At 50.6% G+C, this 27,519-nt stretch overlaps 1 protein-coding gene, 1 long non-coding RNA gene and 1 pseudogene across 3 annotated transcripts in view; 1 reads left to right on the forward strand and 2 right to left on the reverse strand.

The window, feature by feature from the left end:
• Positions 1-2,156: 2,156 nt before the first annotated feature.
• Positions 2,157-8,048, forward strand: LOC145509851 (uncharacterized). Its single transcript, XR_014056499.1, has 4 exons — positions 2,157-2,274; positions 5,606-6,179; positions 6,908-7,033; positions 7,313-8,048. It is a non-coding gene; the product is annotated as an uncharacterized LOC145509851 (long non-coding RNA).
• Positions 3,121-27,519, reverse strand: part of MYO1F (myosin IF) — a 36,862-nt gene continuing 12,463 nt past the window's right edge. The window contains exons 7-28 of one of the 2 annotated variants that reach the window (XM_081499297.1): positions 26,060-26,191; positions 25,759-25,893; positions 25,367-25,499; positions 24,964-25,160; positions 23,168-23,248; positions 22,988-23,074; positions 21,926-22,012; positions 21,282-21,449; positions 19,644-19,729; positions 17,028-17,109; positions 15,397-15,503; positions 14,811-14,909; positions 14,588-14,732; positions 7,512-7,626; positions 7,250-7,419; positions 6,465-6,610; positions 5,993-6,139; positions 5,651-5,799; positions 5,133-5,216; positions 4,353-4,548; positions 4,103-4,272; positions 3,121-3,567 (exon numbers count right to left, since the gene is read on the reverse strand). In XM_081499297.1, coding sequence (XP_081355423.1) covers positions 3,491-3,567; positions 4,103-4,272; positions 4,353-4,548; positions 5,133-5,216; positions 5,651-5,799; positions 5,993-6,139; positions 6,465-6,610; positions 7,250-7,419; positions 7,512-7,626; positions 14,588-14,732; positions 14,811-14,909; positions 15,397-15,503; positions 17,028-17,109; positions 19,644-19,729; positions 21,282-21,449; positions 21,926-22,012; positions 22,988-23,074; positions 23,168-23,248; positions 24,964-25,160; positions 25,367-25,499; positions 25,759-25,893; positions 26,060-26,191 — 2,793 coding nt within the window. In that variant the 3' untranslated portion in view covers positions 3,121-3,490. The remainder of the gene's footprint in view (positions 3,568-4,102; positions 4,273-4,352; positions 4,549-5,132; positions 5,217-5,650; positions 5,800-5,992; positions 6,140-6,464; positions 6,611-7,249; positions 7,420-7,511; positions 7,627-14,587; positions 14,733-14,810; positions 14,910-15,396; positions 15,504-17,027; positions 17,110-19,643; positions 19,730-21,281; positions 21,450-21,925; positions 22,013-22,987; positions 23,075-23,167; positions 23,249-24,963; positions 25,161-25,366; positions 25,500-25,758; positions 25,894-26,059; positions 26,192-27,519) is intronic. The other variant, XM_081499299.1, reaches the window with a different exon arrangement.
• LOC145511818 (small nucleolar RNA SNORA70) lies at positions 24,250-24,324 on the reverse strand (annotated as a pseudogene).

Here is a 27,519-nt window from a genome sequence, read left to right on the forward strand (position 1 = left end):
GATAGGTGGAGAGCCCTGGCGTGAAATGAGTCACCTATCCAACTTACGTTCCTTGAGTGCCTACTTTGCGCTAGGCTCTGGGGACCCAGAGATGAACAGGACAGGCCAACATTCCTGCTCTCAGGGGGCACTCACGTTTTAAAGTGGGGAAACAGACAATGAATCAACAAATGCGGGAAATGATCTTATGGTTATATTAAGTGCCATAAAGGAAAAAGGACTTCCCAGGTGGCGCTAGTGGTAAAGAACCCGCCTGTCAATGCTGGAGATGTAAGAGACGCGTGTTTGATCCCCGGGTCAGGAAGATCCCCTGGAGGAGGAAATGGCAACCCGCTCCAGTATTTTTGCTGCGGAGAATCCCATGGACAGAGGAGCCTAGTAGGCTACAGTCCATGGGGTTGCAAAGAGTCAGTGGTGACTGAGTGGCTGAGCACAATAAAGGGATGGGGGGTGGCGGGGTGGGGGGGTGGGGGGAGGCCCAGAAGGACGTGATGTTGACGGGCCAGGGAAGATTCTCTGTGAGATGACTTCCGAGCTGTTGCCTGATTGTCAGGAGGGAGTTATCCAATGGAAGTTCAGGAGGCCACATGGTTGTGGGAAGAAAGAATAGCTGGTGCAAGTGGCCTGAGTTGGGGAGGGACAAGCTTATCTTTTTCAAACAATGAAGTGATCAGCTCACTGCTGGAGCCAGGTGGAGGCAGGGAGTGAAGATCAGAATGTGGACATGGTTCAAGAAAGGTCATTCAGGGACCTAGTGAACCGTGGAAAGAGAGGTGTGTGGTCTCTATTCTAGCGGATGAATTTTTAGCGGGGGGAGGTACACCATCTGCTGGGTGTCCTTTGGAGGATGCGTCATTGTTGGGACAGTAAAATGGATCTTTGATCTAAGATCTCTGGAATACATTATTTAAGCATTTGAGAGTTCTAGGCAAGTGTTGGCTTTATATACAATGTATTTCCATCTATGTACATAAGATGTGCCTGTGAGTGCTTAGTGGCTCAGTCATGTCCAACTCTTTGCGACCCCATGGACTGTAGCCCGTCAGACTCCTCGGACCATGGAATTTTGCAGGCAAGGATGCCGGAGGTGGGGATGCCATTTTCTACTCCGATAATATATACCTATCTGCTTTTATATGCCAAGAATATCATTGGGAGGAGACATCAACAAACTGGGGTGGAGGGGGAATGGACAGGAATTTTGCAGTGAGAGGGAAGACAGATTTTTCACACTTTTGGGCTGTCTGAATTTTAAAAAAACAATTTTCTTTTGATTATTATTAATATGGTTAAAAACTCATTAAAAAATCCTTTTTATGCAGGGTGTGTGTGTGCGCCTGAGCATGTGCGCAGGGGAGGTTGGTGCAATCTGGGGAAGGGTGGAGTGAGGTCTCAGAAAGGACAGAGAGCCAGGAAAGGGAGAGGAGGGGCCTGATTTAAGAAACTTTGTAACAGAGTCAACAGGATGTTGCTGAATGGGCGGGGCTAAGGTGACTGAGGTTTGCAGTCCGAGGGTGCTATAACCTAGATGTGAGATGCTGTCTGCTAGATGTCAAACCTACTCTCCTCTTCATTCCCAGTGAATAGCCCTACTTCCTGCAAATGTGGTGTTGGCTATTGCAGTGGGGCCTCAGGGCTATACCCCTTACCGGGAAGAGAGGCAGCCTGCATGGAGATTTCTAGAGAAAGGAGATAGAAGCCTTCATTCCCCTTCAACACCAGGAAACGCCCAGCTGATGATGTTGTGGCTCACACAGTCCTCCCGCAGTCTGTCCCCTAATCTAAGTGTTGCTGAGAGACATGCACAGTGGTAGCCGGGCAGTGGAGGGGCAAAAATCATAGATGGAGGGAACCAGGGACATTCAAGAGATTGTGAAGTGTGAAAGCGAAAGTCACTCAGTCGTGTCTGACTCTTTGCGACCCCATGGACTATAGCCCACCAAGCTCCTCTGTCCATGGGATTCTCCAGGCAAGAATACTGGAGTGGGTTGCCATTCCCTTCTGCAGGGGATCTTCCTGACCCAGGGATCAAACCTGGGTCTCCCGCATTGCAAGCAGATTCTTTACTGTCTGAGCCACCAGGAAAGCCCCCAATTCAAGAGACAGGTTAAATGTTTGTGTAATGATTGACTAATAACAGGGCTGTTGAGGCACAGTTGCACAACTGGGATTTTTTTTTTTTTTCCAGCCACGCTCAGCTTTCCAGGTAGGTGTGGATCCTGAAGAAGGCTCTTCTGACCAGTCTCTCTTCGATACCTGTCTCCCATCCTCCAGGTGGGTAGGTGCCTTCCATCTAGAGTCCTTCCATCACAGCATGGATCACTCTGTGTAGTATTTGCCATCAAGATCTGCTGACCCTTTCATCCTTCTTGGCTCCTCCAGCAACGCCTACACTCTCTCTCTGCATCCCTGTCCCCTCCTCTAGCCCCAGTCCCTTCTCTGGGTCAGTCCTGACCTCACTTATCTGGTTCCATCTCTTCCAGACTGACTGCTCTTTGTGGGGCTGAGCACAGAGGGGGTGTTCATTTGGAAAGTCAAAATCCTTAGGCTCAGACCTAAGGATTCACCTGCACGTGTGGGGAGGTTTGAAAGGCTCAGACTCCAGCACTGGCTTGGGGACAGCTGGGAGGGGTGGACAGGTAGCCAGGCTGACCCCTCCTTCACCATGACATAAGTGCAGAAAGCCCTCAAATGCAGAACTGGTCCATACTCCAGGTGAGTGAGAGCTAAGGAAAGAGATATGGGGTGGGGGGTAGGGTCCAGGGATGACTCTGAGTGGATTATGGGGGGCCATGTGGGACCTGCCTCCTTCCTCAGGGTCCCAGCTGGGTTTGGTATTGGGGAGGTGTGTAGATTCAAAAGCTGACAGGGCCCACCAGAACATTTTCTGCAGGAGAGCTGGCATGTAGCTTCTGGAAGCCAGCAAGTGAGACAAACTCAAGCTTTTTGAGGGACAGGAGCATATCTGAGTTCAAGACTTGGCTCTGTGGAATCTTGGGTGAGTGACTAAACCTCCCTGAGCCTCCATTTTTCCATCTGTAAAATGGGGTTGTTTGCTGATCCTACCTCACAGGGTTATGAGAAGGCAGTCCTTGTTGGTGCTCAGTAAGTTAATTCATATTTTCACTCGGCAAACATTTATTGCCTCGTTTATGAGAGGAGGAAAGTCAAGCTTGTCAAGGTCCCCCCAACTGTGCTTGGCTCTTTGCCCCTGGGACACAGCTCATATCCTACTCACAAGGCAGCTGTGAGGTAGGTCCTGTTAGCCCTGTTTGACACAGGAGGAAACAGGTATGACTTGCGGGAGGCCAGGGTCCAGGGAGGGGGGACAGGGGCTGCAGTCGTGACCCCTAGACCCAGGGCCTGGGTTAGGCCAGGCTGGAGGTCACAGAACTGGACCTTCTGGCCAATGCAGCCAAGGGAAACGAGACCCGTGTTGCAGGATCCAGGCGGGCAGGTGGGAGGGCAGGGTCCCAGGCCCCTGCCCCACTCAGATCTTCTCCACATAGTTTCCGGGGAAGAGGCCCTCCTGGCCATGCAGCCGGCCTTTCCACCAGCCTGACGGATCTGTGGGAGAGGAGAAAATATGGTCCCATGCCCAGCTCACCCCAGAGAAAGCCTTCATGCTGGCTCTGTGTCTGTCTGTCTTGTCCCCATTGGCCCGGCATAGGGCAGAGACTGTCTTCTCCAAGACAGAAAGAAGGGATGGAGTTGCACGTGCATTTGCCTTGCCCCTGACACTTTCATTTTCTAGACCATTCACTTGCGCTATTTCCTCATCCTTCTCCTATAGGTTCCTCCCCATGATCCCCACGGGTGACCCAGGAATAACTCCTAAGATGTTCCCCCACCCACCTGCAGAGGGTGCTGTTGAAGCTCCTCTAGGTGCAACCCAGGGGCAAAGTAGGAGGTGGCCTGGGCCATCCAGACAAGGCCCATTTCCAACTCACAAGGGAGGTCTGCTATTGGCCCTAGTGCTTGACAGATGGGAAAAACGAGGCTGGGGTATTGGGTGTGATGCAGTGAGGCCAGGTTCCCAGGGTTGTTAAGGAGGTGACCTCCACACTCTGGAGGTGTCCTGTTTCTGCCCTGGCACACACACCTTCCATAAGGATCTCGATGACCTCGTTCACATTGAAGCTCAGCTCATCCACATCTTGGCCGACATACTGGTACAGTGCCCGGCACCTGGGGCCATGCATCCGTGGCTGGGGCTTAGGTCGGCCTACACCAGGCACAGGTCGCTGCCCCACGCTGCGCTTCCTCTGCATGCTGTAGGCACATGAGGGCACTCGTCACAGCCCCAGACACTCCACATCCCATTCCTGGGGCTGCCCTCCCACACCACCTACCCAGCCACGCCCTGGTCAGGCACATTGAGGAATTCTGTGTTGTGCTCCGAGGGAGGCCGTGCCCGTGGGCGTCTGCTGGCCCCCAAGGCTGAGGATGGAGGGCCCCGCGGTGGCCGCTGGGAGCCCCCTCCAGATGTGATCTCCATGGGCAGGGGGCCCCTTCTGGCAGAGGGAGGCACCCCATTGCGGTCCAGGCCTGCAGCGAGAGTAAGGGTGTCAGGGTGATGCTAGTAGGATTTGAGGACTTAGCTCCAAGTTCCCTGAGGGAAGAGGCAGCTACTCTCAACCCTGTATGATAAGGGCTGGCCTGGAGAAAGAGACCCTGGGGCTAGGAAGGCATAGATGGAGACTCTGCCAGGGGTAAGCTTTTCCCCCACCCACTTCTGTAGGAGGGCTTTTGTGGGTGGGTCTTAGAGGATGAATAGGAGTTCATGTGGAATAGGAGTTTGGGAGACAGGCAGAGCAAACAGATCAAGCAAAGGCCTGGAGGGAAGACAAAATTTGGTAAATTGGCAAAATAAGATGTAGCTTGCATGACAGGAGTGTAAGATGGAAGGAGAGAAGAGGTCAGTGGTTAGCTGGGGTCAGAATCTGAAGCGTTTTTGAATACCAAACTAAGCTTAGCCTTTATTCTATGGGAGATAGGGAGCTATAGAGAGTTCTGGACAAAAAAGAACAGAGTGGTCCACTGTTTGTAAGATCCTGTTGAGAGGAGGTCTGTCTTGGGCCTTGGAGCCCAGAAGAGGCAAGGAAGACATTTAGTGGCAGGTGTCTCTTCACCTCTGGGGGGCCCCGGAGCTGCCCGGGTAGCGGTCTGGGCCGGCCTTCTAGATTTTCCCTGGGCCATCCCCTTCCGTGTAGGCTCTGAAAGGGAAAGGGGAAAAGATACAGGGATTTGAGTGGTGACCACACTAGATTCTTGGCCCCGCCACCTACCTCACTGGCTCTCTGATCAGGACAGAGCCCCTTAGTTACTGGAACACTGATTGGTTCCACCCAATAATTGGCCCCGCCTCTCCAGGACCCACCACTCACTGGCTTTTGGGCCCGCCCTCTCCAAAGATCTTCCCATTTAGTAACTGACACACAGGTCTACCCTATGGCCACACCCCTCCATATTTCTCTCTCACTTATTGGTCGCCTCTCTAGCCCTGCCCTCTTCGTGGCCTCGTCCATTACCCACTCTTGACCTCCCTCACTGGCTCCGCCCCACGGTCCTCATTGGTCCCTGTCTCTGATCCCACCCCCTACAGGGCCCGCCTCTTGTGCCCCAATCTCCTGGTTCTGCGCAGACTCACTGGAGCTTTTGGGTAGTCCGTCACCCACGCTGACTGTGAGGGCCTTGCCGCTAGCCTTGAGCACCGCCACGTCGCCGGAACCACGCGAGAAAGTGACGCTTCGGGTGCCACCTCCGCCCCAGCCCTCCTTCTTCACCCGGAACTGTAGTCTGTGAGGAGAGGAGGAAGCTGTGGTTGTCCTCACCCGCCAAAAAGGGGTCACCTCCTCATCCCATCCTTGCCGGACCCGGGCTGAGATGGAAGGGGGCAAGGCAAGGGCGCATTTCGGTCAGTCTGTGAGGCGGGGGATGGGGCGCTGTGCCAAGCCCAGCCCGAGGATGGTGCGGGAGGTGAGGGTCGTACGTGTCGCTGAAGGTGAGGGCCAGGGGCCTCCGCACCACCTCCTCGAAGCGCTTGCACAGGAGGCTGACGAACTCAGTCTTGAAGATGCTCTCCAGGAAACTGTCGGCCGCGTCTTCTTGGAGGATGAAGAAGTCATCCTGCCGCGTGCTGGGGGAGGGGCGGGAGGAAAAGCAGGTGAGAGTGACAGGTGAGGCTGGCGGAAGGGCTGATATGTGAGATGCAATAGGGGAGGGGCAAATGAGGGGTGACACAGGTGGGGGCAAACAGAGGTGGCAAGGAGCTGGAAAAGGTGGTAATAGAGAAGAATCAGGGGAGGGGACTGGTGCTGTTGGCAAATGACCATAAATGCAAGGCAAGTGAAGGTGGCAGGACCAAGAGAAAGTTGCAGGTATAGAAGGTAACATGTTCAGGGTGACAGATGGAGTGACAGGAGGGCAGCTGATGATGAAGGGTGCTAGTGGGGGGGCCTCACCTGAGAGAAACTCCCCGGAGCGCCTGGATTTCCAGCTTCTTCTTCAGGACTTCACGCACCTGGCCCTTCTCAGGCCCCTTCTTCACTTTCTCCCTCCCAATCACATACACACACTTGGGTGTCAGGATCAAGTCCCTCTTGATGGGCTATGAGGATGCAAGACCAGAGAGGCTGGTGCCAGGAGCCCTGGGCATGGGCAGCCTGGTCTCAGGGCATCAACCCAGGCAGAGGGGTAGTGCCAGCAGGTCAGGTGAAGGGCAGGTCAGGGGAGGGTCCCTCTACATGAAGGTATATGAGTGGCTACTTTTTATAAGAAACAGGAGGTTAAACAAGGTTATGCTGGCTAGAAAGGAGTGTGTGGGCAATGAACAGGTACAGAATAGGTGAAGGTATGTTTGTTGAACCTGAGTGTCCAGGCCTGATGAGAGTTTACCTGTACACAGGTATATCTGTGCAAGGTGAAGGTGTGTTTAATTGAGAGGCCTGTCTAGACTGCATGAGAGGATACTTAATGGATAGGTGTGTCTTGGATAAGTGAAGGTGTCCTGTGGTCAGAGCTTCTGAACAAGGTGAGCTTGCAGTTCTGGACAGATGTGTCTGACCCGGTGAGGATACATCTGATGGACAAGTGTGTGTGGGCTATATACAAGGATATATCTGATGGACAGCTGTGTCTACATTAGTTGAGCCTATATTCATGGGCAGATGTATTTGGGCAAGGTGCAGGAGTACCTCTGGTGGGGCGTGGGCAGGGTCCCGGATATGGCCACCAGCTAGTGCCTCACCTTGAAGCGTCGGTCATACTTGTTGACTGAGTCAGCAAAGTCCACGCGCTCTCTCTTGCCTAGGAACTGACGCAGCTCCGGCCGCTCTTCCAGCCCCAGGTAGTCCCCAACGAAGTTCCTATTGATGCTGTTGCGTCTCCGCTCCTTCTTGTTCAGCAGGATGTTGGAAGCTGTGGGGGCACAGGGTCGGGGGGGCAGAGGTCAGGGTTTGGCTCCCCCAAGCCAATCCGTCCTCAGCCCCAGCTTCCCACCTGCCTCTCACCTTCCTCCCGCATCTCCTCGTACTTCCGGACTGCCACATGGCGCCGCCAGGCCTTCTGGATGGTGCGGGCAAAGCCATCAAACTTGCGTTCTCGCATCTCCTCTAGAAGGAAGAGCTGGACAAGAAGGAGGGCTGGTGGGTCCTGGCATTTCCCCAGGGGGCACAGTCTCCAGTTTCCTCTGAGTTTCCACCCCACCCATGTGCTTTCGCTGACAGGCACCTGCACACATGCTTTTTACATTATGGACAAAAAATTTTGTCTTCTTCCGAATGACCAGACCCAGGAATTCCTCCCAATATGGAGCATAACTTCTGCATTAAATTACAACTGTAGATTTGTCTTGCTGGGATTAAATCCCAGCTCTGCCACTTTACCACCTATGTGGTCTTGCCGGAAATGTTATAACATCATGACTTTTCACCCTAATTAAGCTATTGCCTACCATCCGTGGGAGGCCCATATCCGTTTCAGAGATGTTAGAAATGTGAACCAATGTGCATCTTGGAAAACCAATAAAAGTACTGTAAATATGAAAATTGGACAGATAGGCCTGTTGATGTGACTAGTGACCATGTGGTTGTGCAGTATACAACCTGCACACCCATCCATGGCAGCCCCTGAAAGGAAGCTTTGACAGAAAAGCAGAGAAAATTTGAATTTTAAGAGTCTCCACCCAGAGGGGATATAGAGAATAAATTGTTAGAGCAAGTCACCTGGAATAATAACCAGTGACTGTATCAGGGAAGGAACCTATGGGATAAAATATTACAAATCTACAGTAATAAAATTAAAAGATGCTTGCTCCTTGAAGGAAAGCTATGACAAATCTAGACAGCATATTAAAAAGCAGAGACATCACTTTGCCAACAAAGGCCCGTATAGTCACAGCTATGGTTTTTCCCATAGTCATGTATGGATGTGAGAGCTGGACCATAAAGAAGGCTGAGCGCTGAATTGATGCTTTCAAATTGTGGTGCTGGAGAAGATTCTTGAGGGTCCCTTGGACAGCAAGGAGATCAAGCCAGGCAATCCTAAAGGAAATGAACCCTGAATATTCATTGGAAGGACTGATGCTGAAGCTGAACCTCCAATACTCTGGCCACCTGCTGCGAAGTGTCATTGGAAAAGACCCTGATGCTGGGAAAGACTGAAGGCAAAAAGGAGAAGGGGCAGCAGAGGATGAGATGGTTATATAGCATCACTGCCTCAATGCACATGAATTTGAGCAAACTCTGGGAGATAGTGGAGGACAGGGGAGCCTGGCATGCTCTAGTCCATTTGGTCGCAAAGAGTCAGACACTGAACAACAATAACAACAGTAATAAAAACAATGGAGTGTTGGTCAAAGAACAGAACAACCTTGGATCACGACAGATGGCTGGGAAACACTGTAGTTCAAATGGAAATTTAGTGACAAAAAGGACAGCATGGTCAATCAGTGACGATGGGAAAATAATTGAAAATAAAGTTGGGTTTTACTTAGAAAAAAATAATTAGCACTTCAGCCAGAGGGTTTTCGCAAATACACAAACATCACATCACTGTAGAAAGCCTGACTGCCATTTTGATGACGATAGCTAACGTCTCCTAGATACCCCAGACTTCCCTGGCAGGACTAAAAGAATTCTGCAGGTACTTGACTCAAGCTCACTTTAAAAATACATAATATCTTGGAGGGCTTGTAGATCTGTAAATGTTGAGAACTGGAGTATTTCCTGCCGTGTCAGTAAACAAGGATTTCAGTCATCAGTGATTCTGGCCGTCCAAATGTGAATGTCTGACCCCTAAGGGCACTCAGGAAGGAGAATACCTGTGTGACCTGAGAGTCATCAGGCTGTAGCCATTCCCTACAGTGAGCACTGAGGGACTCTGGATATGAAAACACTGGATATTGGCCCCAGATAGCTGAGATGCATATGAAAGGAGTGATTTCAGTAAGCCCAGACTCTGGCATCTTCCCATACACAGAAAAAGCGCTAAATTCCTTCACTTGGGGTGTCTGGGTTTCTTTAACTCACAAAATACTTTTGATGTTCAGACTACCTGCCCTTTGTTGCAAACTTCTATGTAACCTGACTCCTCCCCCTAACTCCTTGGAGCAGTTCTCTCAGGGTCACTTGAGATTCTGTCTCCCGGGCTTAAGTCCTAAAAATTCCCACTGAATAAAACACAACTCTCAACTTTTAGATTGTGACTATTAAGTCAACAGTGTTTATAACTGATCATAAAAACTGCGTCTTCTTTCTCACCAGAGAGAAAAAACATCTTAGGCCAACAGGTTGCAGGCAATTGAGGGGTATTTTGTTGTTCAGTCACTAAGTCATGTCTGATGCTTTGTGACCCCATGGACTGCAGCACACCAGGCTCCTCTGTCCTCCACTATCTCCCAGAGAGTGCTCAAACTCATGCCTATCTAACCATCTCATCCTCTGTCATCCCCTCTTCCTCCTGCCCTCAGTCTTTTCCAGCATCAGGGTCTTTTCTAATGAGTGGTATTTACATATTCTTTTGTTTCTCAGACCAGTACTCTGTGGATCCAGGAGTTTGTGTGCAAATCTTGTGCAAGTAATGCCTGTACAGGGTGTCTGGAGGGCATGTACATGTATTCTGTGGTTTGCTGAAGGAGTAGCAGGTCTGAGTAAAGGGAGACCAGCCATGCAGAACTAGGGGCAGACCAGTCAACCAGCACAAGTGTCTTCCAACCTTGTTATTTCTGCCCAGGGAAGAGGGTTTGGTTTCAGCCTGGGAAATAAATCTTCCTTTCTCCACAGTATTAAAGGCATCTCTTTTCATGCTGCTAAGGGCAGGGGTGGGTGTGCTCAAGGTGGATGACACACACACCCCAGAACTGAGATTGACCTGGTGTAGTGCATTGAATAGTGTTCTCCCCAAACTTATGTGCACTTGGTGGGAACTTGTGAATGTGACTTTATGTGGAAAGAGGGTCTTTGCAGAGGTAATCAAGTTAACATGAGGTTAGACTGGAGTAGGGTGACTCTAAAATCCAATCTAACTGATGTTCTTATAAGAAGAAGGAGGGACTTCCCTGGTGGTCCAGTGCTTAAGAATCCACACTTCCAATGCAAGGGGTGTGGGTCTGATCGCTGGCCAGGGAACTATGATCCCACATGCTCCATGGTGTGTCAAAAAATAAAAAAGAGGGAAATTTGGAACCAGATACACAGAGAAGGCCATGTGATGCCAGAGGCAGAGATTATACACCAACAATATAGGTATGATATATCTGTATACCAAGGAATGGCAAGGATTGCTGACAACCACCAGAATTTAGGGAGAAGCAAAGAATGATTCTTCTCTGGCACTTTCAGAGGGCTCATAGCCTTGATTTTGGATTTCTGGTTTCCAGAAATGGGCTTCCCAGGTGACTCAAAGGTAAAGAATCTGCCTACAATGTCGGAGACCCGGCTTTGATCCCTGGGTTGGGAAGATCTGCTGGAGGAGGAAATGGCAACCCACTCCAGTATTCTTGCCTGAAGAGTCCCTTGGACGGAGGAGCCTGGTGGGCTACAGTCCATGGGGTCGCAAAGAGTTGGACACGACTGAGCATAAGCAGGAGCCTCCAGACACGTGAGAGAATAAATTTTTACTAGGTTAAGCCAGCCAGTTTGTGGTGCTCTCTTACAGCAGCCCTGGAAAGCTTGGGATAATGGGTCACCAGTAGGTGTATAAAAACATTTGAGGCATTTTGAATTCATGATTACAAGAAACAAGACCCAACTCTAAATAAGTGCATCTGTAGTTGAGAAAAGCTCCAACCCCATTAATTAGCTTAATTCTTTGATCAATTTTTGAGAAACCACAGTTAAACTGTTTCCATTTTACTAAAATTATTTTCATTAAGATTCATTTTTGTTTGTTTGTTTTTTTCCTGTGCAAATTTTTAGTCTCTGTTTTTTTTTCCTTATGAGACTTTCCCACCAGGGATCTCCCCAGTGGTCCAGTAGTTAAGACTCTACCTGCCAATGCAGGGGGTGTGGGTTCGATCCCTGGTTGGGGAACTAGGATCTGACATGCTGCAGGGTGGGGCCAAAAATTAAACAAACGAAATTTTAAAAACTTTCCCACCAAGCTTTTACCTTTATGAGCTTCATTATTTCCAGCTAGTTCACCTTTCCCCCCTCAAAATGTGCAGAGTGCAATTTTGGTCAAAATTTGATTTTACGTTCTATTGTCTTTAGCCAGTGCTAGCATTCTTTTCATACTGCAGCCATGAAGTTAAAAGACACTTGCTCCTTGGAAGAAAAGCCATGACAAACCTAAACAGCATATTAAAAATCAGAGACATTACTTTGCCACAAAGGTCCGTATAGTCAAGGCTTTGGTTCTTCCAGTAGTCATGTACGAATGTGAGAGTTGGACCATAAAGAAGGCTGAATGCTGATGAATTGATGCTTTTGATGCTTTTGAACTGTGGTGTTGGAGAAGACTCTTGAGAGTCCCTTGGACAGCAAGGAGATCCAACCAGTCCATCCTAAAGGAGATCAACTCTGAATATTCATTGGAAGAACTGATGCTGAAACTGAAGCTCCAATATTCTGGTCACCTGATGGGAAGAGCTGACTCATTGGAAAAGACCCTGATGCTGGGAAAGATTGAAGGCAGGAGAACGGGATGACAGAGGATGAGATAGTTGGATGGCATCACTGACTCTATGGACGTGAGTTTGAGCAAACTCTGGGAGTCGGTGATGGACAGGGAGGCCTGGCGTGCTGCAGTTCATGGGGTCACAAAGAGTCAGATGCAGCTGAACTGAACTGAGCATTCTTTCGTCTTTTTTTGTGTGTGTGTCAATTTTTATCTTTTCCTTTCAGAGTCATATATTCCAGTTTGCCAGTAACCAGCAAGATGGATTCTCTTTCTCTCTCTCACTCTCCCATTTTCCTCTTTTTTTCTACCCCTCCCTCTCTCTTCTCTTTCTTATGTGTTACCACTTAAATTCTTCCAGGTGCAATTTTAGCCTTAGACAGCTTTGGTTTGTACTGTTTACTGGAGTGGGTAGCCATTCCCTTCAACCCAGGGATCGAAGCCAGGTCTTACTGCTTTGCAGGCAGATTCTTTACCATCTGAGGGACCAGAGCAGTCCAAGTTTCTGTTACTAACAATATCTATTTTGAATGTGATTCTACACTGTTTTTATTCTTTGGAGCAAAGTACATCCATAGGGAAAAGCTCTAGGAGGTAGATGCCAACATACCTGGGGGATGAAGAATGTGGACCTCCCAAGAAAGACTGTTTTTGTAGCTATGGGATCTCTAGAGCCTCCACCCCACTGTGTTATGTTTTTGCTTTGATGAGAGAACAGTTACTTGTAAGTTACAGTAACATCAAGGGAATCATGCAGACAATCCCCTGGTTGTCTTCATAAAGTCCTTGAGAGGCTATGGAGCAGGTGACATGATTATGCAGGTGATGGGCACCCAGCTGGGCCTGGCCCACACCCCCAGCACACCTTGCCCCCGTGCTCCAGCTTCTCTGGAACCTAAGATTCCCTTGGAAGTCTGGTGAATGAACACAGTTCACTGAGACAGTTATCTCTCTGTGTACTTTCCAGTCCTCACACCAAAGCAGGTGGCCAGACAGGCCCTTAGGGGCTTCTTCACCTTGCTTTTTGTTACTCTTGTCACTGTTGCTTTTTTAAAAACTTGCCCCCTCCCAGCTTTATTGAGCTATAACTGACATACAGCACTGTGTAAGTTTAAAGTGTACACATATATGTTGATCTGATATACATATTATGTTGCAAAATGATTACCACTATAGGTTAGCTAACCCTTCTGTCCTGTCACATAATTACCACATAATTACCATGTCTTTCTTGTGGCAAGAATATTGCAGATCTACTCCCTAAGCAAATTTCCAGTATATAATGTGGTGTGCTTAGTCACTCAGTCATGTCCAACTCTTTGAGATGCCATGGACTGTAGCCTGCCAGGCTCCTCTGTCCCTGGGGATTCTCCAGGCAAGAATACTGGAGTGGGTTGCCATGACCTCTTCCAGGGGACCTTCCCAACCCAGGAATTGAACCCAAGTCTCACCTTGCAGGCAGATTCTTTACTGTCTGAGCCACCAAGGGAGCCCCCAGTATATAATACAGTACTGCCAGCCTTAATCACCACACTGCCCAGTACGTTAGATCCCTAGAACTTATTGTCATTGTTGCTTTTGCTCCTGAAAGTAGAGGCAGCATAAAGTTTGGGATGCTTCCACTCTTTTGATAAAAGGCTAGGAGCTGATGACAGTGTGGTAGAAGGATTATTTCTATATTGGAGGATGTGAAATGAGGTTTGTCTTGTAACAAGAAAATTGCTACTTTGGGACTTCCCTGGCAGGCCAGTGGTTAAGAATCTGCACTTCCATTTCAGGGTGCATGGGTTCGATCCCTGATCAGGGCACTAAGATTCTGCATGCTGTGTGGCGTAGCCAAAGAATACATAAAAATAAACTAAGAAAATTGCCACTTTGACCTGAATCTCTGGTCCAGGTACTCATGAATGAAGGAATGAAATAAGAAAAGAGAGAGAAAACAGGACAAGAGGAAGGAAGGCAAAGGAAGGAATGAAGATGATAGAAGAAGGAGATGGAGGAAAGAACAAAGGAAGGGATGAAAAGACATTCTGGTCCCTTCCAAGAGGCTATCACCGCAGGTGGCTATGTGTTTCTCTACCTGCCTTCTGGCCACCAAGGACCCTGTAGCTAATATATATATATATTTTTTGCCATGCCCAATGACATGAAGGATCCTAGTTCCTCCACTAGGGATCAAACCTGCACCCCTTGCATTGGAAGCTCAGCGTCTTAACCACTGAACAACCAGGGAAGTCCCACTAATTTAGTTTTCCTGAGCAACTACTACAGGCCAGGCACTGTGCCTCGGACTTCCCATTTTGTCTAATTCTCACGTTGATCCTGCAGGGTGACTAGGACTCTCCCCAATTTCCAAATGGAGAAACCGAGGCTTGAGGGTGGCGGGGAGGAAACGTGCCCACGGTCACCAGGCACCTGAAGAACAGGACCATGCAGGTGATGCTGGTGTCTGTCTCTCCCGCACACTTACGGACTCGGGGTTCTTGACAAAGACTTTGGTGCTCCCCATCTGGAACTGGTCCGGCTCCATGTTGACTGCCCGCAGCAAGTGCTGGACCCCCTGACGCTCGTCCCCGCGCCAATACGGCCACGTCTCGGGGGTCAGAATGGCGTACCTGGAGGCCAGGGCGGGGGAGGGTCTGAGAGGCTGGCGAGGCTAAGGGTGGTGGGTGAGTGTGGCAGGGATGCCTCACCTCTGCAGGAACTTGGCGAACTGGCGGCGGTAAGCGAAGCCCGCGCGGCGCACCCTGATGTTCTCCTTCAGGCCCAGGTACTCCACTTGGTGCTTGACCCTGGGGAGAGGGCAGCCTGAGTCCCCTGGTGGCGGCCTCACCGCTCCAGGGCTGTCTGGATTCATGCTGGGAGCAGTTTAGGGGGTGAGTTCTGAGGTCTAGAGAGGAGGTTCAGTGCTGGTCCAGGGGTCCACTTGGAAGTTAGTTCTGTGCACTGGGGGCCTGGGTTCTAGGGGGAGGGGTCGGTGTTTGCTGCATGGTCAGTTCTAGGGTCAATTCTAGGGGTGTGTCCTGAGGCCTGGGGAATGAGAGGGAGTGTATTATTAGTTCCACAGACAGTCTGGGATCCTCCCTGGGGAACTCGGTCAGTGCTAGGTGTAACCCCAGGGCCCTGAGGGGTTTTGCGCTGGTCCTAGGGGTTAGCCCGGGTGAGACCTGTGATGGATTCCATGACCCTGGGTGGGGGGTGGGGAGGTTTGCTAGGGAGGGTCAGTCTCGGGGACAGGCAGTGTGGACTGGCTTAGATGGGGTAGGGGTGGGGGATCACCTGTTCTCCTCCCAGTCGCGAGGCCTCTTGGTCTCGTTGGGCTTGATGCATCGGATGTAGTGGGGTGTGCATCTCTTCAGCGTGGACACCAGGTCATTGGCTTGTTTCTAAGGGGGGAGAGAAGATGGGTATGGGGGTCACAGATGGGACCCGCTGGCCTCTCTTCCCGTTCTGAATACAGCCTCAAGAGACTGAGACACACTGCATGGGAACGTGGGGGGTGGCACCTGATGGACTCAGGTATCCCTGGTCCCTATGTGGCTCTGTTAGCACGTACCACACGGGGTTGATATCCTGTGTGTGTACCTGACCCTTGAACCCCAAAGCAGGAGCTCTCATGTCTGCCGCACTCACTGCTTAGCCAGGCGCAGAGTAAGTGCTCAGCGAAGGTTTGTTGATGGAATAGCTGAGCACGTGGGGGCACACACTGCCTGGTTATTCCTGCCTGTCCTTTGGGGCACAGGTGTTTTAAAAGCAGAGAATCACACGTGTGTGCCTGAGAGGTAGTCCTTCAGAGGAGACTAGAAAGGAAATCATTCCAAGGGGGAAGACTGGAGGAGTGGTAGGAGAGACCCTGGCATGGATCACAGTTCTGCTGTGCGATCTGGGCCAGTGACTGCACCTCTCTGAGCCTTGGCCTCCCATCTGCCAGTTGGAACTAATCTCTTGTCTGTAAAGTGTCTTGTGTTTGCTGCCAGCACTGAGAAGTGCCCAATATACTGTTACTAAAATATTATTATGATGGTACACCCATGTTCATAAAAGCACTCTTCACAACAGCCAAAAGGTAACAACAGCCCAAGTGTCCATCAGTGGAGGAATGGATAAGAAAATATCCATTATAACCATGGTATATTATTCAGCCTTAAAAAGGGAGGAAATTCTGACACGTGCATGAACCTTGAAGATATTATGCTCAGTGAAATAAACCAGCCACATAAGTGTCCAATTCCACTTATAGGAAGTCCCCAGAAGAGTTACACCCATAGAGACAGAAAGTAGGATGGCAGGTGCCAAGGGCTGGGGGAGAGGATGGGGAGTTAGTGATTAATGGGGACAAAGTTTCAATTTGGGAAGGTGAGAAAGTTCTGGAGCTCAATGGTGGGGATGGTTGCACAACAATGTGAATGTCCTTAATGCCGCTGAGACGTACACTTGAAAATGGTTAAGGCTCAGACGGTAAAGAATCCTCCTGACAATGTAGGAGGTGCGGGTTCAATCCCTGGGTCAGGAAGATCGCCTGGAGAAGGGAATGGTGACCCACTCCAGTATTCTTGCCTGGAGAAGAATCCCATGGACAGGGGAGCCTGGCTGGCGACAGTCCATGGGATCCCAAAGAGTTGAACACAACTGAGCGACTAAGATTTTCACTTTATGTATATTTTATCATAATGAAGAAGAAAGTGACAAATGACCAAAAGACCGAAAAAAAAAAATCATTAGGATGATGGCTCATGTCTGGATTTAGGGGGTTAGGAGGACATTAAGGAAGCTGGTCCAAGCTCCCCAAACCCAGCGCTGGAAGAAGCCCTTGCTGAATAGAAGATGCCAGAGGGAGGGGCAGAGGCTCTGCGATGGGTAGAGATGGACATAGGAATAAGAGAATTGGACCCATCCCTCCCTGTGCCCACCTTGATCTTGGAGCCGGCAGTGCTGGGGCGGCCTTTCTTTTCCACATCCAGCTTCTCGGGAAAGAGCATCCGGAGGAAGGCCCTGGGTGGGGGAAGAGAAGGAGTTTGGAGGTGCAGGTGAACCTTGGGTGCCTTCCTGGAGGTGGGGCTGTTGAGGTGTCTGGGACCCAGAGATCATGCTGTACATGTGCGGTTCTCCCTGAATGTCAGCAGGTGTGATGATGAGAACCAGAGGGTGGGTTTCATCCTTTTGGTTCCTTGATTTCTTTGTACGGTTACTTTTTTCTCCGTGATTGTGCATGACTTGGGTAGCAAGTAAAATAAAACAGTTTGACTAAGTGATGTGGCATCTCTGGCATCACGGGTAGGTCCCCTTGGAGGAACCATCTTACAGGCAGAGGCTTGCACGTGCGTGCAGGGAAAGACAGACAAGGACCTTGCTGCTGCAGCCCCATGGGTGATAGCCACAGATGGGCACAACCTGAGTGTCCATCAACAGGGGATTGGTTAAATTCACTTTGGTGAAACTGAGCAGGACCTTTGAGGGGAACTTCCTAAAGACAGACAATTCCTCCTCCTTCCCATGTCCCCCACCTATTTTCTGTTGGAAAGCTTTAGCCTTCTAGGCCTTCTCTGAATTCCAAAGGGCAAATTTAATCAGAAAAGTGAGAAAATACAGAAACAAAGGAAAGCGGTCAAGCAGAACAAAATAATGATAGTTTAGCTGTAAAAGAAAGTTAAAGACTTTCAGTTCTTCCTCAACGGGTGTAGAGGGCTTCCTTGGTGGCTCATTGGTAAAGAATCCTCCTGCCAGTGCAGGAGATGAGTGTTCAAGTGTTCAATCTCTGGATTGGGAAGATTCCCTGGAGAGAAAAAAATGACAACCCACTCCAATATTCTTGCCTGGGAAATCCCATGGACAGAGGAGCTTGGGGGGTTACAGTTCCATGGGGTCACAAAGAGTTGGACACGACTTGGCGACTAACAACAAAGGGCTATAGATAATATCCTGAGCCATATCTTTAAGCTGTTTTGCAGATACTAAAACCCCTGCCAGGTAGAAGAAGTTAAATAAATTCTGACCACCAGCATGTAGACCAGCTGGAACCAGAAGGTTGATGATTAAGACTCCTGAAACGTCACCCTGTTACCTCACCATCAACTGATCAGAAAATTGTGAAACAATCACACCCTGTGACCCTTTCTCTTACACTATCTGTAAAGATCCTTCCCTGAAAACCCTTGGGAGTTTGGGGTCTTTTGAGTAGAGCTACCTGTTCTCCTTGCTTGGACCTGCAGTTAATGCTGTAGTTTCCTTCACCGCCTCCTAGTGTTGGGAGGTTGACTCTGTAGTGAATCAGGTGGGCAGGCCTGAGTTTGGTTTGACAACATTGTTATGTTCATTGTTACATTCCTCTTTGATGAGATCTTCCCTGAGGGCTATAATCTAGAATGAGTGGACTGCTTAGTAGATGCAGACTATGTGTTCGCACACATGTGTGCTCAGTCATGTCCAACTCTTTGCGACCCTATGGACCAGGCTCCTCTGTCCATGGGATTCTCCAGGCAGGAATACTGGAGTGGGTTGCCATTTCCTCCTTCAGGGGATCTTCTTCCCCCCACCGAGGGATCGAACCCCTATGTCTCCTGCATTGCAAGTGGGTTCCTTTACTGCTGAGCCACCAGGGAAGCCCACACAAGCGATAGGAACGGGGATTTGCCTGCAGTTTTGCACAAGGGATCTTTGTGGGTAATGCACATGTTTCAAATTGGATTGTGGTGATGGCTGTACAATTCTATACATTTATTAAAAATCATTTCTAAAAATGGATGCATTTAATGGTATGCAATTTAGACTTGAATCAGGCCATTTAAAAATAAGTGTATGTGTAGATTCAGTTTTATTGGATGTGGAATAATATTGGACAGTGTTGCTCTAAATCAGTGGTTCCCAAACTCGAATGTACACATGGCTCCTGGGATTTTGTTAAAATGCAGACTCTAAGTCATTCAGTTTATGGTGGAGCCTGAGATTCTGTTTGTATCAGAAGATGCTCATGTTACCAGTCTAGAAACCACACTATCAGCATTTTACAAACCACTGTCTTAGAACATTCACCCTCTGCTATATTCCATTTGCTTTCAAATTGTGGTGCTGGAGAAGTCTCCTGAGAGTTCCTTGGATGCAAGGAGATAAACCAGTCAATCCTAAAGAAAATCAACCCTAAGCATTCATTAGAAGGACTGAAGCTGAAGCTCTAATACTTCGGCCACATGATGCAAAGAGCCGACTCATTGGAAGATATCCTGACGCTGGGAAAGATTGAGGGCAGGAGAAGGGGGTGGCAGAGGATGAGATGGCTGGATAGCACTCAATGGACATGACTTTGAACAAACCCCAGAAGACAGTGAATGACAGGGGAGGCTGGCGTGCAGTCCATGGGGTCATGAAGAATCAGAAACAACTGAGCCACTGCACAACAAAATTCACTAGAAACAGCTGCCCCCACAAACTCTATGGAATGATGGGAGCTCTGGGGAAGGTTAGGTGGTTCCTGGGCCTCCCCCATCCCCACAGGGAGTTGCCCAGAGACCTCCACGCCTGAGACTACTCACTGTTCACTGGTCTGCATCAACTCTATGAGGTCAGAGAAGAGGACATCACGGTTCCTTTCGCAGAAGCCGCTGACGTCATAGGAGACCTGGAGGAAGGTGGCATGGGGGTTAGTGAGAGTCTGAAGTGAGGGATCAGGGGTCCCATGGGGGCCTGCTCTGGGGTGAGAAGACTGGGTAGTATCTATGGTTCATATTAGGCAGTTGGGAGCAGCATGGACCCGGTTGGGAGGGGGCCTGGAGGTCTGATGTTCAAGGTTAGATTGGAGGTTAGGACTGCAGTCTGGGTCAGAGGGGAGAGAAGATGGAGGGTTACAGTCCAGATTGGGGGAGGGAGCTGCAGGCTGGATCAGAGGAAGGAGGAGGTGATAGTTATATCCCAGCTTGGGGAGTGAGGGGCTGTAATCTGGGTAGGGGGGAGCAGTCCCTGGGTGTCTGCTAATTGATTTGGAATCAAAAGGTCACATTGAGCCTCTGTATTCTGGTCAATTGGGGACCTGGGGGATTGTGTCAGGAGGGTTATGGCAATGGCTGGAGTTTGGTGGGTGGGTGGGTGGGGCTTCAACCTGGCTTGTAGATTGGGTCTGCCATCCAGGGTGCAGGCTCCTTATAGTTCTGGTCAGGCTGCTCTCAGGATGAGGAGCACGGAACCCTAGCCCACTTCAGGAATGGTGGGCTGCAGCACAGTCAGGGAACCACTGGGGCTGTTTACTGCCCATGACAAGGTCAAAGAGAGAGTCTGCAGTCTTGTAAACTGGGGAGGGGGACCCTTGGCCAGGGTGGGAGGACAGTGGGTTTCTGAAACTTTGGGTAGGGGTCTGTCTGTAGGGGGTCTGTCTGAGGCGATAGGTTGCAGCATGATCCAGGGGTCTCCAAATTGGGATCAGAAGGGGGGCCATGTTCTGGGTCATGGGGACACTGGGGCTTATAGCTCAGATTGGGGCTTAGGGGGCTCTGCTACCAAATTTGGGATTGATGGGAGGGAGTTTATGTCCTGTAAAGTGGGGAGGTGGGGGTGCTCAGTCATTTTGGACTGTAGCCCACCAGGCTCCTCTGTCCGTGGGAGTCTCCAGGCAATACTAGAGTGGGTTGCCATCCCCTTCTCCAGGGTATCTTCCTGACCCAGGGATGAAACCCGCAGATCTCGCAATGACAGGCAGATTCTTTACCACTGAGCCACCCAAGAAGTCTGTAAGGGGCAGGGGTCGCTGTCCTGTTAGTTGGGAGCGCTGTGGCCTTGATGGGGCAGTGGACAGTAGGTTTACTAGCCCTGCTGAAATGCCATGATAGTTGTGGGGCTAGGCCAATTCCTGGGGGTTAGTGGGAGGGGGGGATCGTGTTTCTGGTCAGTAGGGGGAGGGCTTGAGAAGGGGATCAGTATTCTTTAGCACTGGCTGGTGTCTGGGTAGATTCCTTGTGTTGGGAGATTGGGAGGCTGTGGCGAGGAGCCTCTGGAGGTGTATGGGGGGGTGTCTGAGGGGCGGGGCCTGACGGGCGGGGCCTGACGGGCGGGGTCCGAGGGACAGGGTCTGAGTGGGGGCGGGGCCCGAGGGGGCGGGACCTGATGGGCGGGGTTGGGACTTAGGGGGCGGAGCCCGGGGTCCGAGGGGCGGGGTCCGAGGAGTGGGGGGCGGGGCGCACCTTGCCCGCGTAGTGGTGGATGACGAAGCCTGCGCTCCAGCTGTTGAAGTGCTCATGGTTGCCCACGGCTGCCTGCAGCTTCTGCAGCAGCGTCTGGTCGGCGCCGCCGCCCGTGGCGTGCATGGTGGCGCACACGTCGTCCAGGACGCTCATGATGCCTGGGGGGCTCTGTGGGAGCGAGCGTGAGGAGGTGGGGAAGAGCTCAACCCGGCCCGGCCCCAACCCCTTGCCGTTCCTGGGAGGGAGCGGAAGTGATGGGAAGCTCCGATGTGTGGGGATGCTGTGGAAGATCGCTGGTACAGGATGGGTTGGGGAACCCCATAAGAGATCCGTGCCTGTATCCTTTCCCCAGATGGAGATGAAAGGGGACCTGTCAACTTTGACCCCTCTCTCCCCCGCAGCCTGCCTTGGGGGCGATGTTTGTGGAGTGAATAAATGACAGGTGAGCAGAGTGAATGGACGTGGTGGCTGATGGGTATGTCAGTGGGGCTCCATCTGCCTAAGGGGGAGCGTGGGTCAGAAGAGTCTATGGGGGCCCAGAACCTCCCAGCTCTTCCAAGCCCAGCTCAGGGGCACAGTGATTTCCCAAGCCCAGTTCTGACTGGAGCCCAGCGAGAACCCCCAAATCTTGGCTCAGCCCTCACCAGCTTGTTTTCGATGAGGTCACAGACGATTTTGTTGTTGAAGTACTGGATGGGGGTCCAGCGGATACCCTCCTGTACGTACTCCTCCTGGGGGTGGCAAAGGGGGCAGGGATGGGACTGGGCATCTGGACAAAGATGTGAGTGTTTCTAGAATGTTAGCTTCACAAGCATGGGTGGAGGAAGTGTGACAGATGTCCCCCCCATAACTTGTCCCTCCCATCTCATCACTTAGGACTGTCTCTGATAACAAATCTCATTTCTCTGGAGGTCAGGCCTTCCCCCCGGGGCCCCAGAATGGAGCCCCAGTTGCCTGAAGTGTGATCTTTTCATGAATACATCCCATTTGGCTCTTAAAAAAATTCCCTTTCAGAGCCTGAAAGGCCAGTGGTTAAGACTCTGCTCTTCCACTGCAGAGGATATGGGTTCAGTCCCTGATGGGAGTATAAGATCTCACATGCAGTGTGGTGTAGCCAAAAAAAAAAAAAAAAAGAAATCCCTTTCTCACTTCTTCAATCATCTCCTGGTATTTGCCCTGAATCCTAGTCTCAGGCTCTGCCTCTGCAGGATGGGTAGAATGAAAATGGCAAGATTTTGTCCATCCTATTCATGGGAGTCTTCTCAGCACTGCAAACAGTGCCTACTACACAGCAGGTGCTGCTCAGTCGTGTCCGACTCTTTGCAACCCCATGGACTGTAGTAGCCCACCAGGCTCCTCTGTCCATGGGATTCTCCAGGCAAGAATACTGGAGCGGGTAGTCATGCTCTTCTCCAGGGGATCTTCCTGACCCAGGGATCGAACCCATGTCTCCTGTATTGGCAGGCAGGTTCTTTACCGTCTGAGCCACCAGGAAGCCCATTGAAGGTTTGAACAAAGAGGCAATGCTCCAGCCCTCATCAGAGCTTTAGAGGTAGAAAACCTCTTGTGAAGAAGGAGCTTGGACATGTCAGCAGAGAGAAGTGCCCATGTGGGGCTGGGGTTTCCCTGGTTGCTTGGCAAGCTTCATGGTCCCACACCTCCTCCCCAGCGACCCCTGGCCCTGGCCAGTTGTCTTCCCTGCCCACCTGTTCAGCCTTCAGAGTGAGTTCAATAAAGATCTGCTGCAGTTTCTCGTTGACAAAGTTGATGCAGAACTGCTCAAATCCGTTTTTCTGCCAAGGGAGGAAAAGCGTGCCTCTCTCAGTGGGCTGATGCTGGAGGCCCCTCTCCCCCAGGGTGGGCGTGGGTTGGCCACAGGGTCATACCTGGAAGATCTCAAAGCCGTAGATGTCAAGCACGCCGATACTGTACTCCTCCTGGGGCTTCTGCATGGCACGGTTGATGGCCTGTGATGCACATGGACACTAGGTGAGTGGCTACATGGGCCTGCCACTCTCTTGAAATGCTCTTGTCCCTTCCCACCAGTGTCTCTCCTGCCTTCCCCATCGCTGTGCCTACCCTCACCCCTGTCTGTCATTCCTACAAGAAGCCAGGTGTTAGGACTCTAAGGTTCCTGCCTTGGGAGCTGGCTCTGCCCCTTAACCGCTTTGCACCTCTATTTGCTCATCTTTAAAATGGGTTCACAGTAGCATCTCTCTTAGAGGGCTTTTTCTTAAGAATTAAATAAATTGATGCATGAAGAACAGAACCATAGCTGGCATGCATTAATTGCTATGGAGTGTTGGCTACTATAGTCACAATCCTTTTTTTTCTTTGACGGGAAAGTGGGATTTATTGGTGGTCATGAGTAAAGAGCGGGCTTCCCAGGTGGCGCTAGAATCTGCCTATCAGTGCAAGAGACAGGTTTGATCCCTCTGTTGGGAAGACCTCCTGGAGGAGGAACTGGCAACTCACTCCAGTATGCTTACCTGGAAAATCCCATGGACAGAGGAGTCTGTTGGGCTACAGTACATAGAGTCGCAAAGAGTCAGGCATGACTGAGGCAACTTGGCACGCCCGAGTAAGGGGGGGACAGTGCCCAGGCTCTCATGAGCACAGGGCCTACCATTTGTCCAGGGGGCAGTGATTAGGGCTGTATTTGACCCCACAGCCATCTGGAATGAGCCGCTTTTCTGCCATCATGTTTCCAAATTCATCCACGTTGAACTCAGTAAATCCTCACTTCTAGGAGATATGGATCTTCTGGCAGCCAGGGAACTTGAACTTGGCCCTGTGGAGGGCCTCAAACATATGCTCCTTGGTCTGCAGCCTGGTGCGGATGGACATCATGACTTGGCCAGGGTAGACCCTGGCCACTATGCCCTGGGGCTTTCCAAAGACACCTTGCACACCTGTCTGGAGCCTAGACTAGGGGGCAGTGTGTCCATCATGAATGTCCCCTGGAAAGGACTGTCTCCGAGATCCCTTAGGCAACAGGCCACCTACACTACCAAGGAGGCTGCTGTTTGCAACCATTGCACATTTAGTCACCATTCTTGACCTTGACACATCCTGTTCTCATCCACCATCACCTGGTCCACCACTTTGTCCTTCTGACAGCCACCTTCATGGCTCTCTCTAAGGCACCCACCCCTCTCCATTCCAGCAGCCCCCATCTTGATCCAGGCCTGGACATTTCCGATAGCCCCCTCCTGCTTGGGCTCCATGCAACAGCCAAAGTGAAAGTGAAAGTGAAAGTATTATTTGCTCAGTTGTGTCCAACTCTTTTGTGACCCCATAGACTGTAGCCTGTCAGGCTCCTCTGTCCATGGGATTCTCTAGACAAGAATACTCAAGTGCATTGCCATTCCCTTCTGCAGGGGATCTTTCCTACCTGGGATCGAACCCAAGTCTCACTCCTTTGCAGGCAGATTCTTTACTGTCTGAGCCACCAGGGAAACCCGCAGATTAGTTTTTAAGGAAGACCTTAAGTCTTTAAGGAAGACCTTAAATCTCCCATCAAATCACCTCCCTCCCTGTGTGGTACGTCCCACAGCTGGGCATTAGCAAGGTCATGACAATTAAGATGCTACCCCTTCCCCTCTTGGCTGGTCCGAGCCCTGGGCCTGGTGCTGCCCTAGAGCCCCTCTCCCCCTACCCCTGTCCCCACAGCCCCACTTGCCTCCACGAGGAAGTCAAAGAGACGGGCGTAGAGCCCCTTGGCCAGAGCATCCCGTGTGTAGGCTGCTTGCTCCACGTTCAGGGTCACGTCAATGGACTCGCTGCGTCCGCCCCAGCGGCTGTCCATCTTGCGGCTGGTCAGTTTCTCCTGCAGCCGCCCGCTGTCAATGCCCAGGAGGTAGGCGGGGAAGGCCAGGACTGCCAGGTGGTGGGGTGGGGAGAAAGGGAGCAGCCGGTCGGGTTCTTGTGCCTCACACGGGGGCTCCCATCTCTCCCCATTTTTGCCCCGTGACATCGATCTTGTTCGCTTAGGTCCTCAGCCTCCGGGGGCCACAACTGGCAGGAAGCAATTCACACGCACACACACACGCCTCCACCACACCCTCCGCAGCACCCACACTCACGGTCTGCGCTCTCCACCCGGGCGTAATTCCCGTCTTCGCAGAAGCTGATGTTTCCCAAATGCAAGATGCCCGCCACGAGCTTCAGGACCAGCTCTTGGACGCTGGCCGGGATCCCGATGACTTGCATGGCGCTCTGTAGGCACATGGGGCACAGAGCCTGGGGTGCAAAGCCCGACCTCCAGCCGACCGCGGGTTAGGCTTCAGTGGCCACAGCACAAACGTGGGCGGGGGCGGCGGGGGCGGGGCACGGTCAGGACACCTGGACCTCTCTCCTGGCTTTCTTTTTTTTTGCTGTGTGACCTTGGGCAAGTCCCTGTACCTCTCCGGGCCTTGGTTTCCCGATTTGTAACACAAGAAGGTTTCCCGGGGCTGAAGTGGCAACAGGTGCTCACCAGAGTCTCACTGAAGTCGCTCCGGTCATCAGTGCCGTCCACCTTGTAGGTGTCTGACTGGTTGAGGTAGTAATAGTAGTCGGGAGTCATGAGCCCTAGGTTCTGCCGCTGCTCCTGAGAGGCCCCTTCCAGCAGCTGGAGGGCGAGTAAAGCTCATTCACGTGGTAGTGGACGGGTGCAGCCCTCCTAACCTCCCAGTCCTCGCTGTCATGGGCTCCCAAACACCGACCCTCCCTTGGTATCCCCCCTGGGCTCCAGTAGGGCTCCCTCTGCCCAAGCCCCATGGCCACCTTCCTTGCACCTGGTAGTAAATGTGGAAATTCCTCTCGTTTTCATTCTGCATGACCACGCGGGATTTCTCCAGCAGGAAGTTGGAGATCTTGCCCCCATCCGGCTCCCCACCTCGGCTGAACTGGATCTCAAAGTACTTGCCCTGAACCCGAGAAAGCCACATCAGTCCCCGCCCAGGGTCCCAGGGCTACACGTGAGGAAGGACTGGGGATGGGTCTTATGAGCCTTCTTCCCCAAGTGACCTCAAGTAGCTCTTCTCTCCCCAACTCCCACTTACTGTTGTCACCAGCTCCTTCCCTCCAGCCTTTGCTTAAAATGGGTCCTGGGCCAGGAATACCTTTTCCTCCCTCCCTGATGATTCAAGCCCTAACCTGGGACCTCTAGCCCTGTTGCCATTCCCTTCTCCAGGGAATCTTCCCAACCCAAGAATCGAACCCAGGTCTCCTGCATTGCAGGTGGATTCTTTACCATCTGAGACAAAACTATGTAAAATAAGGGGCTTCCCAGGTAGCACCAATGGTAAAGAATCTGCCTGCCAACGCAGGAGACATAAGTACCTCAGGTTCGACCCCTGGATCAGAAAGATCCCCTGGAGAAGGAAGTAGCAACCCACTCCAGTATTTTTTGCCTGGGAAATCCCACCGACAGAGGAGCCTGGCAGGCTATAGTCCATGGTCGCAAAAGAGTTGGACACCACTGAGTACAACAACAGCAATAGAATAAAATAAAATAAAATAGAATTACATGTTCTTTCGGTTCATCCATGTTTTGCTGTATATTAGTAGTCTGAAAACACAGACTGTGATTCTATTTATATGAAATTCTAAAACTGCTGAAACTAATCTATGGTGCAAAAAAAATTAGAGTGACTTCTTGGGTAAGGTAGAAGTAGAGGTTTATTAGAAAGAGACAAGAGGAGACTTTCTGCAGAGATGGTGATAGTTTGTATACTGATAGGAGTGTTGGCTGCATGGGTGTATGCACTTGTCTAAATTAATGAATAGTCCCCTTTAGATTTACACATTTTGCTGTATGCAAATTTAACTTTAAAAGAAATGAAAGAGAGCTGCAAATTTATATTGGACTCTGATTAATCATCTGCATGCTTAAGTGTTTGAGGGAAAAGTATGATGTTTTAGTTTGCAGTGCATAAGAAAAGTGGATCGATGCACATATGATTAAGCAAGAATAGTAAAATATTAATGGTAGAATCTAGGAGATGAGCATACAGGTGTTCACTGTAGTGTTTAGCTTTTCCATGTATATGAAAATTTTTAAAATAAAATATTGGAGAAAATACTTCAAATATAATTATATTAAAATATATTAGAAAATAAAATATAATTAATATTATAGATAATAATATCTAGGGAAAAAATCTCATTAGTGTCAGAATTCATTAAGCCATTTCCATGTTCAAGCATTTACTGAAATTATTGAAGCCTATGAAAGTGAAATTGTTAGTCACTC

This window comes from Giraffa tippelskirchi, chromosome 6, assembly GCF_054371585.1.
Source record: "Giraffa tippelskirchi isolate mGirTip1 chromosome 6, T2T-mGirTip1v1.2.pri, whole genome shotgun sequence".
Taxonomy (NCBI): domain Eukaryota; kingdom Metazoa; phylum Chordata; class Mammalia; order Artiodactyla; family Giraffidae; genus Giraffa; species Giraffa tippelskirchi.